Source organism: Lepidochelys olivacea (assembly GCF_965140295.1).
Source record: "Lepidochelys olivacea isolate rLepOli2 genome assembly, chromosome: 2".
Taxonomy (NCBI): Eukaryota; Metazoa; Chordata; order Testudines; family Cheloniidae; genus Lepidochelys; species Lepidochelys olivacea.
In genome coordinates, this window is record NC_140412.1 from 262,913,516 (window position 1) to 262,930,962 (window position 17,447).

The following is a 17,447-nucleotide window of genomic DNA, read 5'->3' on the forward strand; positions in this document are numbered from 1 at the left end:
TAAGTTCTCAAAACTTTAGCAACCCTTAGGATCCTCCCTTCCCCAAGCACGCCCTGTCCCCACTCCCTCCCAGCATCTCCTGTACACTGGGGAACAGCTGTTCCGTGGTGTGCAGGAGGCACTGGGGAGGGGGGGGAATTTATCAGTGGGGCCAGAGGCCCCGCACATGATTCCACCCCCTCCCTCAAATGCACCCCATTCCTGCTCCTCCCACTCCCTCCTAGTGCCTCCTGCACACCGCTGAACAGCTGTTCCCTGGCACGCAGGAGGCGACGGGAGGGAGGGGGAAGAGTTGAGGAAGGAAAGGGGAAGAGTTGATCAGCGGGGCCTGCGGACCCCCTAGAGTATCCTCGCAGACCCCAGTTTGAGAAACACTGTGTTAGGCCATGCATTTAGGAATAGACTTTTTCATATTAATTATAATACTTCATGCCCAGAGAGGTCAACAAAGTTAACAAACATTAGTGAATTAAGCCCCACAGAACTCCTGTCAGGTAGGTAAATATTATTGGTTCCTTTTTATATATGGCAAAACATGCAACTGGTGAATGGTCAGACAGCGAGCCTGGGACAAAGGCCAGAATCCAGGTCTCCTGACTTGCAGTCGTATTCCTTAACCACAAGACCATCCTTTCTGTTCTGTTATCAGAAACCAAGAAATATAAACCGAAATAGAAGGTTCAGAGAATTAAACCTTCCCAGTGATGGGAAACACATCGGGCATCCAGTTGAAATCCCACTGCAAAACTAGCCTATTGTAGGGAATAATTCTTTCTCCACTCTAATTGGAAAGGTCTCCAGAATGGGGATTCTAACACTTCCCTTGGGAGGACAGATCACAAGTTCATATTCCTGGATGCGCCTGCCCCCCATAGCCTAGGGGCTGCAGAAATAAAAAAATGATCAAATGCTAATTAAGTTACATGTGTAGATTAAATTTCAAATACTTTCTGGAACTATCCACTCTCCTTCCAACAAGTTGAAAGAAAATAGTCCAGTACCTTCAACATAGAAATGAGCACAGCTTGTGTCATCAGTAGCATCACATGTGTAAACGTCCTCATCCTGAAACTCGGCGTCGTTGATGATGAGTTTCCTATAGACACTGTCACTCACCAGCTCATATTTCTGGCTGGGAAGAATCTCAACGTTCTTCTTATACCATTTAACTTTGGCAGTAGGACGAGACACCTGACATTCCAGGACACCCCGGTGCTTCTCAATAGCAATCTTATCCCGCAGAGGCTTCACAAATTTTACAGGCAGTTCTAAGGAGGAGGAATAAAAAACAAATTGTGTGGTTGTAGTGGATGGTGCCAGATGAAGCTCATTAGTAACATTTCCTTCATTATCATCATCAATTATTTGGAAATGATTGGATGACCTGCAGCCGGTTTACTTCCGAACCGCACCAAGCACAAATCTGTACATGCTCATGCCCCATACTCTCCATTTCCTCACCCTCGTGTCCCACCCCAATATTAAGTAGCAGGAACTATTGCCACCCGTTGAGGGTGAGGATCCCCGATGGACCAGTCTGTATTCCACCTTGGTCCCATGGCCCACCGGGGATATTAGTTGGCGGCTCATTCATGGCATCATGAGCATGGGCGTGTATCCGGCACGGTTCACCCCTATCCCAGATGCCTGTTCCTTTTGCGGCATTAGGGAGGTCCTGGCACATGCTTATCTTGAGTGTGCCAGGTTGTACCTCCTCTTCTGGCTCCTCCTGAAGCCTATTTTTACGGTTCTGGCTGCACTTCTCCCCTCACCTTCTTATCTACGCACATCCCATGGTCCCTCAAAGTCGCAAGACCTCCTCATCAACCTCCTAGCAATGGCCAAAGTGGTCCACTATAACACTAGGGAGAGGATGTTGACCGAGGGGGCACTATGCAACTGTTGGAGCCTATTTCCATTCCTCTCTCCATTCACATAGCTGGGCAGAGTTCCTCTGGGCGGCGTCCGCTGGCTCCCTTGACACATTCAAGGAGCAGTGGGTGGTGTCCAGGGTTCTCTGCTCAGTGTCCCTTTCAGGTTGCCTACTTTTGACCCTTTGACCTTCACACCTGTCCTTGTTTTGGGTTTTGTTGTCCCCCGTATTTATCTGAGTCCTGGACCCAGTGGCTTGTCCCCTTGCGCCCACCCACTTCCCGGAACCCAATAGGACCACCCTCTTGCAGCTGCCCAGTCTGACACATTGTCACACAACTTAAGTGTAAAGTAGCAAGGGACAGTGCTCACAAGGCAGAAATGGGGATGCCTTCTTGAAAGAAAACATTTCCCTCCAAAATCTACACATGGCCCTTTTTGTCTAAAAAAGGAATAAAAAAAACTGTCCGTATCGAGAGGAAGACTTGTATGTTATTTAGCAAAGGTAAATACCCAGCAAGGAGGCTGATTCTTGGTACAGGGAAACCCAGACAGTGGTGTTCCATTTTTTCCTGTTCATTTCAATGTAGCGAGGCTGGGATTTTCAGAAGTGCTAAGCAGCAGCTTCGCACTGTTCCCACTGAAGTCAGTGGGAGCTGGTTAATTTATTACAAAAAACTGTTTTAATAATGCTGTCATTACTGTTAGACTTACCTTTAACTCTAAGTTGCGCTCGAGATTCTGCCTTTTCTGCTACAAATTTGATCTCTGCAGCATCTTCCACATGGACACTTTTGTAAACTAATGCATAGGTTTTTCCTGTGAATAAAAATACAACCATACACAAGCCGCTGTGAGAAGATGGTTTTATCTTCCGAGGTTAAATGCTGCTGGTATAAGCAGCCACTATTCCATTAGCTCTAACAGACCAATAGCCACTTTTGATAGTGGTGAATCTGACCCCCAAGTCACAGTAAGTGCACGTTCCTGTAGTGGTTAGAAAAGTAAAACTGACTCCCTGTAGGACTGTAATGGCTCCCCCATTCTGAGTTTCCATCTGGAATATGGATAGGCAGACTCAGGTACATTATCACACACTCTAACTCCAACCCAAATCCTTGTGCCTTCGAGGGACTGAACTGTACTTAGAATTATTTAATAGTAGGGATGGTTGAACTCATCTGGAGTCTCTCTCTCTCTCCCACACACACACACACACACATCCACACATTTTCCCTTTTTCTGTCTCAAGAAACTGAAAGCCCCTCTTGCATAAGTGATAGGCACCCTTGCTGGAGAAAACTGGACACAGCTGCTTCCAGAGTCAATCAATGCGAGGTAACGGCTCACTCCCTCAAGGAACCAAGTGCATTGCTCCTGCCTTGGAGTGCCATGAAGGCAAGTGATCCATACTCACATCCCCCTTCATGTTGCCACTACACTGCAATGCTGCTCCTCTTCCCACTTTTCTCTGCCACAGACTCATTAACAATACAGCGTGCAACACCCTACTTTTGCACCCTACCTTCTTGACGCATCTTAATGTTTTCTCCAGCCCTCAGCTTGGTGTCATTTTTGTACCACTGGGTTTGGACTTCATCATGTGAAATCTCACAGGTGAAAGATGCACTCGCCTTTTCATTCACTTCCACATCTTCCAGGGGCTTTATGATCTTGATATCTCGGGCTATGGGATCACAGAGACATGTTTATATTTGATTCCTCCATAGCTTTATGAAGTTGGTTTATTTTTCACATAATCCACACTTGCCCACCTTTCTCTGTACAAATCCTTCCATAGCATAATAGACACATTTTACTCTTTTAAGTGTCTGTGGAATTACCAATGACTTCATACTAGTAGCTGTGCATTCCTAGGGCAAAACTGTGCATATAATAGGATAAAATTTGGTGCGAAAGCAAATTTGGCCAGTTAAGTATGATTCATCTGAAGCCTTTTCCAATCTGCCCTGGCCACTGAGAATTCCTCAGAGTGTTTTATTTTAAAGACACCATAATAGCTGGGTTTCTATCAGCCACCTCAATCTATTCCCCTCTCAGAAACAACAGCTGGAAAGTTCACATTATCATAGGTAATTTGTCATGATTAATACTCTCAGGAGGAGCCTAGGATTCATCTGCCAAGAAAACATAATCAACTAAGTGTCAAGCTTTAAGATGGTTCTCCTTGATGGTCAGGGTTAAGTCAAGCATTAATTGAGCAAGCTGAGGAAACTTATACCATGCGACAATGGGTGCCTTAACCAGTCACTTGCTAAATACACAGGCCCTGCTCCTGGTTGGCCTGCAGCTGTTTTGTACTGCTAGCATAAAGCAGCCCTGAACATGGCATAGCCAACTATGGGATGATCCAACTCAGTATGGGGGTGATGGGGAATCCTCCAGCATTGCAGAGCCAGTGTAACAGCTCATTCACCACCCCCTTTCTGCAGCTACTGCAAGGGGTTTGGTCCAGTAAAAGTGGGCATGGACAAGGCTTCCCTGAACCCCGGCAATCCACAGCCCTCAGGACAGCCCCCGTGGGCCAATGGCAGCCAATACAAGTTAGAGCAACCTAAGTTATGCCAGGGGACTGGACTGACACACAGCAAGTCCCAGCACTGGGACAGAGCACTGGCAGCTCTCCGGCTCTGTCTCTGCACTGTCCTCTTTGTGCCTGGCCACAGCCAAGGATCAATGGCACAGCCTCTGTTTGTGTTTCACAACCACAATAAAAAACATAATTTCCACTTAGAGAGGTTACAGTCATTGGAACTTTGCAGCCCAAATTCAGCCCTGAGGCCTAGTTTGAAAGTCAGCTGTGCAGGCTTTACAACCACAGGTGTTACTGTAACTTCATGACGTCACGTCTGTGTTACGGTCTACTGAAATCAGAATGAGGTCTCTTCTGTAAGCACCTGCACAAGTCCATTGACATGAGTGGAGTTGCAACCATTTACACCAGCTCTGAATCTAGCCTGGTCTATTTTATTGGAGCCTTTCACTACCCAAAGGGAAGCACCTCATACAGCCTGCATTAATCTCAGAATTGCCTGTGACTATATTTCTATCCTTATATGTAAATGAACCAGCCTCCAAAGAGCAACAAATCCAAAGTGCTAACTCAAGAAGAAAGGGTGAGTTTAACGAAGGGCAGGAACGGGACATTGTCTAAAAACATTTCTGCAACTTGACCTGGAGTGGCTGCCAAATGGCAGCATAGAACAGGAAACAAAAAAGGGCGGTTATGTTATATTTTAATATGACTGATTATAGCCCAGACCGCTACTCAACGCAGTTCCAAAACCTCCTTCAGCACTGCTAAGACCTGAAACTTCAGAGGAAGATGAGAAATTCTATCAGTATACAGCAGTGGTGCACTGCTGTACACAGAGGACAAAATCTGGTCTTGACATCTATGGCAGTAAGCTAAACTAATGAAGCATCAGAGGGGTAGCCGTGTTAGTCTGGATCTGTAAAAGTGGCAAAGAGTCCTGTGGAACCTTATAGACTAACAAACGTATTGGAACATAAGCTTTTATGGGTGACATGCATCCGACGAAGTGGGTATTCACCCATGAAAGCTTATGCTCCAGTACGTCTGTTAGTCTATAAGGTGCCACAGGACTCTTTGCTGCTAATGAAGCATGAGATTTTATTTTCCCATTTTAGCATTTGTAGCTTAAAGTGGAACAAATACTGGGACCCCAGCTTAGTTTTATCCACTCCTGACTCTGGCAAACTCTCATTGACTCAATGGTAGAGTCTAAACTAAAACTTGGGAGTTCTAACCATTTGACCATGATTGTCTACCAAGCAGTACTGTACCTCGTCTCTTGCCAATCATTTGTCATAATTTGTTGGTTATTATACAAATCGATAAACAAAGTTTAAAAGAATAAGGAAAATGATAAATTGCCATGAGCCCTGGAAAAAAAGTTGGCATTTACTTGCAAAAGTACCTACAGAAGAGAAAACCGAACGAGGCGGAATTCTGAACTCTAGGCAACTTATTAGCAGACGAGAAACACAGAAATCACCTAGGAAATACACCTCCAAAGCAGGGGACCTTTCCTCTATCTATCAAACATACCGTGGACAATAAGGGTAGCGGAACTCTTGTCGTCAGCTGCATCGCATACATAGGTTCCTTGGTCGTCATAGTCACACTTGTGAATAATGAGGCTTCTCTTAATCTCCTGGGAAATAATTGCCATTTTTTTACTTGGCCGGAGCTCAGATCCATTCTAGAAGGAAAAAACCAAAACAAGATAGTCACTTATTACCGTTATATAAGCCTTGATTCAGCGCAGCATTCACACGTGCCTAACTTTATACACATGCTTATGTCTCGCTTACGTCAATGGGACTTACCGTACGTGTGTGAAGTTAAGCACGTGTGTGAATGCATCACCAAATAGGGATGGACTTAAGCATGTACTTAAAACTGTGAGGAACTGGAACCGTAGTGTACTCATCCAAGGGCCTCAAAGCTCTTCACAAACAGTAAATAATTAAGCCTCACAGCACCACTCTGAGACTTGTCACTATTGTCCCCATTTTACAAAGGGATGAACTGAGGCCCAGGAGAGGCTATCTAACATGCCCAGGAGTGCAAATAGAACCCAGGAGTCCTGGAACCCAGTCTTGTATTGTAACAATTTGACAACATGCCTCATAGTTAAATGAGTCAGGAGACTGGACCAATAGTCATCAACAAGCCTTACCTAAAAGCAACAAAAATCTGGAAGTTTACTGTAAATTCCAGAAAAGTTGAAATTTGGGACTACCTCCATGAAAACACCCTTAAAGACCTGGTAAATAAATATTCTAGGCAGAGGTAAGGTAGACTGTACGAGCTAATGGACACAAAGAAAACTGGGGAGTTTTGATTAATATTGGATAACCAGAGCTGCATAACAGCCCATATCCATCTCCTTTTGAAGTTAATGGAAAGGTGCCCACTGACTTCAGGAGAAGTTAGATCAGGCCCTAAAAGAGAAATGAAGGTGTTATTGTCTGCTAAGTTTTGTACCTTAAACCACTTGACCTCCGCATTAGGCCTGGAGAGCTCACACTCGAATGTCACCTTATCCTTCTCAGGAGCTTTGATGTCAACCAAAGGCTTGCTTATTTTCACAGGCAACTCTGCCAAAAAGAAAATACAGTAAGAAGAGGATTGGGTTTGGTAGGAGTACAAGACTCAGAGAATAATCAGTAAATAGATTACATCTTAAGTGATTACTATATCTTGTAAGCAAAAAAGAAAATGAAAAATTTGTTTTGCATATTCTGCCATTGGCTCACAGCCCATATTTAATTTATTCAGTACATAATGTCATTATTATTAATTATTATTTGTTCCTGGTAGCAGACAGAATGTGCTAAGCACTGTATAAATAAAAAGGCAGACAAAGACCCTGCCATGACATTCAGATACAGACACATCAGAACATACACAGTTTTAACGACAGCATATACATTATCTATATAAAGAGCTAAAGACAGTCATAAATTACCCTACATCTATACCATTATAGTTACTGGTAGGCAACAGAGAAAAGGCAGGTCTTTGGGAGGGATTTGAATAAAGGAAAGACCAGCTCAAGAAGGGAGTTCTATGCACAATAAGGGAAAGGATTGCCTTCACTTGGTACCTTAGACAGCACCAAGCAAATTGTCAGTACTTAATAACAGATAATAATCAATCATAAATAATAATAGGTGGGGATGTGTGAAAGGGTATATTTATGTCAGTTTTCTCTGCTGTTTTCTTGTGCATCTCAACAGTAAATACAGAAGCGAGGTATGAACTCCACAGTATGAGCTGCAGAATATTGACATGCACGGCTCTGAAAACCTCAGGCATTAACAACTAATCAAAGACATGCCCAGATGAACTGCGTCATTGGCAGTCAACCTATGGCATGCACTGTCTGTTCTACAGGAACACATCCCAAGTGGAGTTCCAAACTGCAGGGTTATATACCTGTTACTATAAGCCTCCCTGAAGAATGGATGCCTTCTGCCTTGAAGGAGATGAGTCCTGAGTCTTCTAGCTTCAGGGATGAAAGTGTCAGTGAATGTTTCTTCCCCAGGACGCTCATGTGGCAGTTCTCCCCTGGTTTCAGTTTCAGGCCATCCTTCATCCAGCTTCCTTCCACATCCTCATGAGACAGCTCCAGCTCGAAGGTGACAGTCCCCTTTTCACGGGCTTCCAGCGACTGCAGGCCTTTCACCAGTTTGATCTGCCTCACTGAAAAACAAACGATATTGAAGGGTTGGAGACATTGCATTGGGAAGCAAAGATAACTCTCCACCCATTCACTTGGAGTAAATGTAACAGATCAGTCACTTCAAACGAACAAACAAAAGTGAATCAAACCACTCACAGATACTGGCCAGTACCAGATGCTCTAGAGAAGGTAATTTTTGTTATTTATTGGTAGTGCTTAGAAGCCTCTGTCATGGACCAGGACCCCACTGGGCGAGGCACTGTACAAACACAGAACAAGGAAACAGTTCCTAACCTGAAGAGTTTACAAGCCATATACAAATGAGAAACAACAGGTAGGTACACCAGACAGATGTGGGAGTGCAAGGAACAAGGAATCAGTACTGATCAGCATTCCAAAAAGGATAAACTATGAGGCAAAAATAGCAGGTAAAGAAAGAAGTGAAAAATTTGAATAACAAAGTCTCTCAGTACACAGTACAGTGCCTAGGACATGCACTTGAACCAGCCTCGCTTGAGGGGAGTTTTACTTACCCTGAATGCACAGCGCCAACAGCCCATCAACTAGAAAGATCAATTTAGTATTTAAAACTGAATCACCCTTAAAAATGGATTAAAATAACAGAAAAAAAATTAGGATATTTAACTTCAGTAAAACCATGAAACACACACAAAACTTTAAACTCCACAAGGCTGAATTGGGAATAGTCCAGCCTTCTTATGTATCTTCAGAAGAGATGAACCCAAGCCACAAAGTTCAGATATGGATCCAGATATCCAAGCATTGCCAGGAGTTCACATGGGTGCTCAGTTCCATGGTTGTGACTTGGGCCCGACTCTTACTCTCAGGTGTCCACTGTCTTCTTCAAGACGCAAAACCCTCCAGCCATTGATGTACTCCTCCCCATAGACTCCAGAGCAACTGCGGAACTGCTCCATGGAGCCGCTTCTGAAACTACGCCTAAGTAGTTCTATGTGGCCACAACCCCTTCTGCCTCAGGAATAAAGCCAAATAATCCATACAATGATGGATCCTTTGGCTCTTCCTACTGTGTATTGCTGCCCTGTTCCTCCACACAGCAGGGGATGTGCAGTACCCACAACAAATCTCTAAATCTTACTCAATCTCTGTCCAATGGAACTGCACTGGTTCCTCTGCCAAGGCATCTTTTCCACGGCCACTGAGGCAGAGACAAGATTTGTCCCCCGGGACATTCTTTGCACATGCCCCACGAGGGGAGAAGAGACATTTTCCCAGGAGTTTGCACTGTTGCTTCCCTCTCTCGGACACAGATTCTGAAGTCCATTCTCTCTAAGGCTGCATTAGTCCTTGGCTCTTCATCTAAGTTTACAGCCATTCCCTCCCTGCTCTGTGGTGTCTTATTCTTTAAGCTGAAAGATGTTTCCAAAGAATCCGGTGTGCCTGCTGCTGTGATGACCTTTCCTCTGGTTCAACAGATACTTCAGCATTTTGAACAGGGAATGTGCTGAAGTTGCTGGGGATGAGCTAGAGGGGAAGGGATTAGCAAAAAAACACTAACTCAAGAAACGGAGCAAGTTCTCAGCAGACGCCCTCCAGCCATATAGTACAGATAGGCCTGGGACAAATTTCTTCTTTTGCAAACATCCTCCCCCATGAGGGCAGCTGGGGAAAAGCCTTTAAAGGGTTTCCTTTAAAAGAAAATATTACAGGCTGGAATTATGTCAAGAGATCTGCAATCTTCCCTCTCAATATTAATATTCTAGTCACTGCTCTCACACTGCTTTCACAATGGTATAACTCAATTGACTTTACGGTGACACCTCTGCATTTGCACTAGTGTAAATGAAAGCAGGATCAGGCCAAATGGTATCAGTGCAGATCAAGATTTTTAAAAATGGCTTCCTAAAATCAAGCTTCTTAGCCCAGTGCAAAGTATCTAAATAAGTGCCCCAATTTTCAAGACTACTGAGCACTTAAACTGACTACTGAGCACTGTTAGGTGTGAACTGGGCAAACAATTTTTGGCTGAAAAAAAAATGTGGCCAAAAAATGCAGAATCAGGGACTAGGTAATTGCCATGCTTATACCTAAGAGCCCAGAAGTCAGAGATCTCACCTGGGTTGTGGGAAACTGAGGTTCAAAACCCTGCTCTGGCGCAAGGACTTGAACCCAGTTCTCCCACAATCCAGTTGAGTGCTCCAACCACTGGGCAAAATTGGATATAAAGGGTGGTGGAGTGGTAACCACCAGCAGCAGCAGCTTCTCGTAGATCCAGCCCTTCATTCCCTCTGCTGTTGCTAAAATGTTCACAATGAAAAATTTTGTTCAACCCAAAATTAAATTTTTCTGATTTCCTGAAAGTATCAAAAAAGTTGGTTTCTCTTCTACCCAAATCAAATCAGTCAGTCATTCTCACAGCTCTATCCAGCACTTTTAAAAATCAGGACATTTATTTAGCTACCTGAATATGGATTTAGGAGCATAACTTTAGGCCTCTACTTTTTAAAATCTTGGCTCTGGTGTAAAACCAGCGTGATATCAGAATTAGGCTTATAATCTTTGCATTGTGACGTGTATGACTCTTATAAACATTGCATACCGTATAGCTGAGATTTCCTTAAAATGGACACCTTTCCCTATGCCTTCTTATAAATAAAGCATGGCTGATCATATGCAAAGAGAATCCCCTTGGTTTTCCTCTGTAAAGTCACAGTTTGTTTCAGATCACCTTGTACATTTTAAATCTCATTGTGCATTCAGTTCCAGCACTCACTAATCTGTAACCATTAACATCCCTATTTAGAGCTATCTCATGTAGAGAAGCTAAGAATAACTTTGTTAGTCTCTAAGGTGCCACAAGTCCTCCTTTTCTTTTTGCGGATACAGACTAACAGGCTTGCTACTCTGAAATAAGTGATGAAAATGCAGCTAGATATATGGGAAGCACAAGGGCGGGGAGGTGAGGGGGGATCATCCGGCACAGAAATCACCTCTTGTCTTCAGAACGGGAAGTTAAAAAAAGAGAGACATGAAATTAGCCTTGCACAGTACAAAGCATGCAAAACCCTAAGGAGTAAAACCCTTTTTGCAGCCATTAAAAGTAGCCAAGTCATTACAATATAAGTAGTGATCGGGATGCCAGGGCTCTTTTGTTTTTAACAATTGGCCATGATAACTAGCCAGTGTCTAGAAAAGAAGTAACAGAAGCCTGAGCTTCAGAACAGTGGAAGTGACAAACAGACTTGTTGGAAGGAATGCTGAATGTTTCCTATAAAGTATAAAGTGTTTTCAGGCACATTGTGTGAAAGATGAGAGAGGAGCAGACTGTATTGTGTTCCACTGCATTCTACCTCTCTGTATAATATTGTGTTATATTTTAAATTTACTATGGGCATGGAGCTAGCCAAACAGTCTAGTACAATTAAGACAGAAGGCTGGGGATTTCTGTACATAACTTCTTGAGTTATAGCTAAGTTCCACAGTACAGGTTTTCTAAGTGTCATAGAATCATAGAATAACAGGGTTGGGAGGGACCTCAGGAGGTCATCTAGTCCAACCCCCTGCTCAAAGCAGGACCAATCCCCAATTTTTGCCCCATATCCCTAAATGGCCCCCTCAAGGATTGAACTCACAACCCTGGGTTTAGCAGGCCAAAGCTCAAACCACTGAGCTATCCCTCCCCCAAATGTGTCATAAACACTGATTTTACATTATAAATATTAAAGGGACACTCGGGTTAAAGGTTGCTTAGTTTTAAAAAGTTACTAATAATGTTTACAAAATAGATTTTAAATTGTTACTAACAATGCTTGAGATTATTTTAATTGAAACAATTTTTAAATACCTAATTTACTGCCTACTATTTATATAAATTCCGGCTCTAATTTAAATGTGAATTTACTTTGTCCATATTCTCACTGTTTTTGTGGGGGGTTTTCCCCATGAGCATGCAAGTAATCTAAGTATATTAGCACAAATGTTCATGGAACATGAAGGTTAAGTTTAACCTTACAAGTGTTCATGGAAAGTGTTCATGAATTTCCAAATATTCTGTGCTTATTTATAACTTGTATTATTAGAGTGCCTATACAACCGAACTTAGATCCGGGCCCCGTTGTGCTACACTGTACATACACATGGCAAGAAACAATTGCTATCTCTAACAGATCACAATCTGTTTAGACAAGGCAAGGGTTATTATCCTCATTTTACAGATGGGGAACTGAGGCAAATGAGATTAGATAATTTGTGTAGGCTCACACACAGGAAGTCTATGGTAGAATCAAACACAGACTCTCCTAAATCCTAGTCCAGTATTGTAAATACAAGACCATCCTTTCCCTTGCATTTGTGCTGAAAACCTAATTGCAAAGAGTAATGTTCATCCAGTCAAAAACAGTGTAATGTCATGTGATTGATGTGAACAACCCCAACTAACACAGAAAATTCAAACTTGGAATACCGTGTACCAAATATTTTTTGCATGTCTACTGTCTGAATCTCTTACACTGTACATCCCCTTAATGAATAGGTGGGTTGAAGATTAATCTTCAAAGTTAACAAAATACAAAATTTCAAATTAAAAAATCCTTCTTTTAATAATGAATAAATTTGAGGCATCACTATTTGCTTGCAGATGTACTAAAAGCAGGAAAACGAGCCAAATTCATTGTGATGCATTCACGCAACTCTATTTATGTGGTTTATAAATTTATAGCAGCTTGAGCAATGAACATGCTAATCAGTTTCACTTTTAGTTAAGGTTATTTCACATACAAGTTGTCCTGTATTATTCCAAAGTTACAACGCATGGGTTGCAAGCACTGATTTAGTTGGGGATTAGGTCCTGCTTTGAGCAGGAGGTTGGACTAGATGACCTCCTGAGGTCCCTTCCAACCCTGATATTCTATGATTCATGATATGTTTATGTGGCTTTGAAGAACTGTTTCTGCTGGAATTTATTGTTTAAGTCATGGGAACATTTCTGTTGGTCTGAGGTTTTGTAAAACACATTTTTACAAAAGCCAAATTTTGAGCCAAGTTTGATTTGACAATGTTTCCCTTTCCAACGTATTCTCAATAAAAAAAGATACTGGTCCAGGGGACTAAAGTGATGCTAAACTCTCAAAGCCTGTAAAACTCAATATACTCCTGGTAATATATCAAAAGCTGCTCCAAAGAAGGATGCCTTCTATTGTATCTAACTGCCTTCTCCGACAGCTTGAATTGTAAAGGTTAAACTACTGAAAAAAGTCAGCTTCTGAAAAAAGATATATGGTACTTGCAGAAAAAACAGGTACTGCATACATTTTGTTCTTTATCATTCTACCACTGCATGGACCCACTAAATATCCCTGCCCTCTAACTGCCTGGTTGGTACTTTTTATCTTCCTCACCACAGCCAGAGTCTGCTGTTTCCCAGGGCTAACCAGTTTGGTGTCGGTTGGATGAGCAGCTGCCACCAGAGCTGATAACTCTCCTGTATCTGGATATTAAAACAGTGGCTCTTGCCAGAGGACAGCAAGGAAGACTCTGAAGAGGAAGAAACTATAGAAACAGTGTGTGAAAGAGATTACACAGACCTGGCTTTTTCTTTTCTTTTTTTTTTTTTAAATACATTTGGGCATCAGTTTCTGATACCTTTGATTGCTAATCTGGTCTTAAATGCATGCAAACAATACCAAACAGCATGCGCGCACTAGTGTTGGTATACAAAACAATTGGTGTGCAATAGAAATATGTTTGTATAAACCAAGGAAGTTATAATATGGATTAAAGTGAGGGAGAGTAGAGGGGGTGGGTGACATGGGAAAAGACAAATTTGGAATTGTAGGCCAGAGGGGTGCTATGCAGAATTACAATGGGGTGAAATCCTGACCCCAAGAATGTCAATGGCAATTTTAGCATTGACTTAATGTGGCCAAGATTTCACCCCTAATAATTAAATCTGATTCAGTGTATAAAGGGGAACCTGTGGAGAGATCCAAAGAGGAGGGGATTGGTGATGTGGCCACGGTACAACAAACAAAGCTTTGTATCAAACAGAGAGCTATATCAAAGAACCTGTTAGTGAAGATTCTGCTTGTGGTATGTACAAAGCTATAAAATAAAAATTAAAATGGAGGCCCCAGTTTGTATAAGGACCTTTATGTGACCCAAGGACCTCTGGATGGCAATTGGCCATCTCTAAGGAAAGCCTGTGTCACAGTGGTCATCATCATTATTGCAAAACATGTATGGCTGTTGTGTAAGGAGTTATGTATATATACTGAAAATTATGCTCTTAAGGTCTGTGACTAGGGGCTGGTCACGAGAAAGGTGAAAAGCGAGTTTTCTTTCTGGTAAGAAATATTTATCTGTCTGTCTGTTTACATTAAATTAAGTATTGTATGGTTCACAATGGGTATCCATTTACATTCTGAGCCTGCTAATGAACAATTGTGAAATCTTCTAAGAAAGGAAATATACAGGAAGACGTGAAACAGCAGGGCAGAGCCCTGTTTACAAATAAGGACAATGAACTTTTGGGGGGCATAACAAAGGGGTACAGAGGTATAACCTCATTCCTTCCACCTGCGAGGACAAGCCACCAATGGGCTTGGAAATGCTGGGGAAAGGACATGGGTAAGCTATCTTGTAGGGGATAGGGGAATGCACTGAGTCAGCAGTGTGCCCTTGTTGAGTCAGCAGTGTGCCCTTGTTGAGTCAGCAGTGTGCCCTTGTTGCCAAGAAGGCCAATGGCATTTTGGGATGTATAAGTAGGGGCATAGCGAGCAGATCGAGGGATGTGATCGTTCCCCTCTATTCGACATTGGTGAGGCGTCATCTGGAGTACTGTGTCCAGTTTTGGGCCCCACACTACAAGAAGGATGTGGATAAATTGGAGAGAGTCCAGCGAAGGGCAACAAAAATGATTAGGGGTCTAGAACACATGAGTTATGAGGAGAGGCTGAGGGAGCTGGGATTGTTTAGCCTGCAGAAGAGAAGAATGAGGGGGGATTTGATAGCTGCTTTCAACTACCTGAAAGGGGGTTCCAAAGAGGATGGCTCTAGACTGTTCTCAATGGTAGCAGATGACAGAATGAGGAGTAATGGTCTCAAGTTGCAGTGGGGGAGGTTTAGATTGGATATTAGGAAAAACTTTTTCACTAAGAGGGTGGTGAAACACTGGAATGCGTTACCTAGGGAGGTGGTAGAATCTCCTTCCTTAGAGGTTTTTAAGGTCAGGCTTGACAAAGCCCTGGCTGGGATGATTTAACTGGGAATTGGTCCTGCTTCGAGCAGGGGGTTGGACTAGATGACCTTCTGGGGTCCCTTCCAACCCTGATATTCTATGATTCTATGAATGCCTTGCTAATTAAATTTAGGACCCAGAAAGTGTGTTATGATTTTGTTTTATATGTAACCATTTGTTTCCAATATTCTGACTTTCTCTCGCTAGAATCCATGTTCTTTGTTCTTATAGTTTTCACTACACATCTTTGTGTGTTGTGTGTTAAGTCAAGTGGTCCCCTTGAGTTGAATCTCACAGACTGGTGTGTACTACTCCTTTGGGAATAGCAGGTCTAAGAGTTGTGTGTCCATTGGAACAGGGGCTGGACGCTGCAGGGGGTCGCTCAGAGGTCTCAGAGGTTGGAGTGTGTCTATCGCTAACCTGTATAGAGAAAGAGCAAGGCCCGCAGAAGCCTGGCAGGCAGTGCTTGTGTTGCCAGAGGCTGGCGGTTTCAGGGCAGCCACAGCAGGCACAGAGAAGACCTGCTCATGCTAAGGGCTGGTCTTAGCTAGGTGCCTCACAACCCTGGGTACCCCTGGGAAGCATCACACTTTATAACTTTGGGATCTATCCTAGCTAAAGCTGCTCTAAGGCCAGACACCTTACGGATGTTTCACAGCAGCTGCTTTGCTTTTGATCCATGTCCATTTGCAACCTCTAAACTCTGGGTCTGAACAAACCCAAAATCTCCACAAGACTGAACGTCACCTGGCTTTCCACTGAAATAACTGAAATCACAAATTTCACAGGATTTCACTGCAAAGCCATAAACTGGCCTGGGTTTGTTCAAAACTGGCCTGGGTTTGTTCAAAACTCACCCCAAGGTTTTCAATCTTTCCACAGAGATCACCTGAGTTTTGAATTTTAACAAAATGCAAAGCCAGGTGAGTGTCACATGGTTTCTGGTCCTGGTAAGAATATTTCTCACTGCTGAACTCTTATCCCTTTGGATGCTATGGATTTCCTGTATACACACTAGATACAGACATGAGCCAGAACACCATATCCAAGTTCAGCAGAACTCGCCAAGTTCATGTGCGGGTCTGAACCATTACTTAAGGGCTCAGCCTCTCTAACATATCTCTCCATCTGTTAGATATTCAAAAGGTGCCTAAATATCATGCATTATTTATATAGCACCCCAACTGCTAACGGTGCTTTACAGACATATAACTAGACAGATCCTAGCCCTGAAGCACATACACCCTAAATGAAGATATGGCATTACAATGAAGACAAAGGGAATGCGGGGAAGGAGGCTGAATTACAGAGGTTACAGACTGAAGAGCGTTAGTTTATTTGAACACTCAAACACTTGTTGGTAGAAGATTTGTTATTTTAACGTTACTTGCATTTCAAGAGCTGTGTTGTGGGGGGTACTGTAAGGAAGAGAGGTGGAATATGGAATGGTGGGAAGAGGAATGATTTCACATGAGCAAACGCATGGGGCAAAAGACAGAATGAAAAGGTGTGAGGGAATTTGAGGGGAGAAGGGACAAGCTCAGAGGTGTAATGGTGAACAGGGGGAGTGAAGCCAATAGACACGGGACTGTGGTAGATGGAAACAATAGAAGGGGGAGGTCAGAGCAAACAACCAGTCAGCCCCTGTGATAGCTCCAGGGCTCACGTTCTCCCACACAGTCATTTGACTGGCAGCATGCTAAGCGGAAAGACCCGCATTTCCCAAACCAGCCTCCTAACATTGGCTACAGCACAGGTGGTCATTCAGCATCAGCTTACTTTGCACATTCAGCTTGGCCTGGGTCTTATCTTCGAGAGTCTCACAGCAATAGAAGCCCCGGTCGGCAAAGGTGATGTTCTTAATCATCAAGCTGTGTTTCGGCCCCTCGGCCTTGATCTCAACGTTGTCACTGGACTGCAGCACGATGCTGTTCCTCATCCATTTCACCTCCATGGAAGGCTTGCTCAGCTCTACCTCCAGGGTCACCGTGTCCCTCTCCTCAACCGTTTTGGGCTCCAGTTTCTTCTTGAACGTCACCGGCGCCTCTGGAAAATGAGAGGAGACAAGAGTAAAAGTTGAGTGACTCCAGAAAACTGGCTCTAAAGTAAGATTAAAACGGTGG

General features: G+C 43.2%; 1 protein-coding gene across 1 annotated transcript in view; it reads right to left on the bottom strand.

Moving 5' to 3' along the window:
- The window catches only part of OBSCN (obscurin, cytoskeletal calmodulin and titin-interacting RhoGEF), a gene marked incomplete at its 5' end in the record, with an annotated part of 294,967 nt that overhangs the window by 203,880 nt on the left and 73,640 nt on the right, over positions 1 to 17,447 (bottom strand). Inside the window, 7 exons of the mRNA XM_084618134.1 lie at positions 1,002 to 1,268; positions 2,587 to 2,691; positions 3,398 to 3,559; positions 5,966 to 6,119; positions 6,908 to 7,020; positions 7,862 to 8,128; positions 17,104 to 17,370. Of these exons, the coding sequence (XP_084474260.1) occupies positions 1,002 to 1,268; positions 2,587 to 2,691; positions 3,398 to 3,559; positions 5,966 to 6,119; positions 6,908 to 7,020; positions 7,862 to 8,128; positions 17,104 to 17,370 (1,335 nt within the window). The remainder of the gene's footprint in view (positions 1 to 1,001; positions 1,269 to 2,586; positions 2,692 to 3,397; positions 3,560 to 5,965; positions 6,120 to 6,907; positions 7,021 to 7,861; positions 8,129 to 17,103; positions 17,371 to 17,447) is intronic.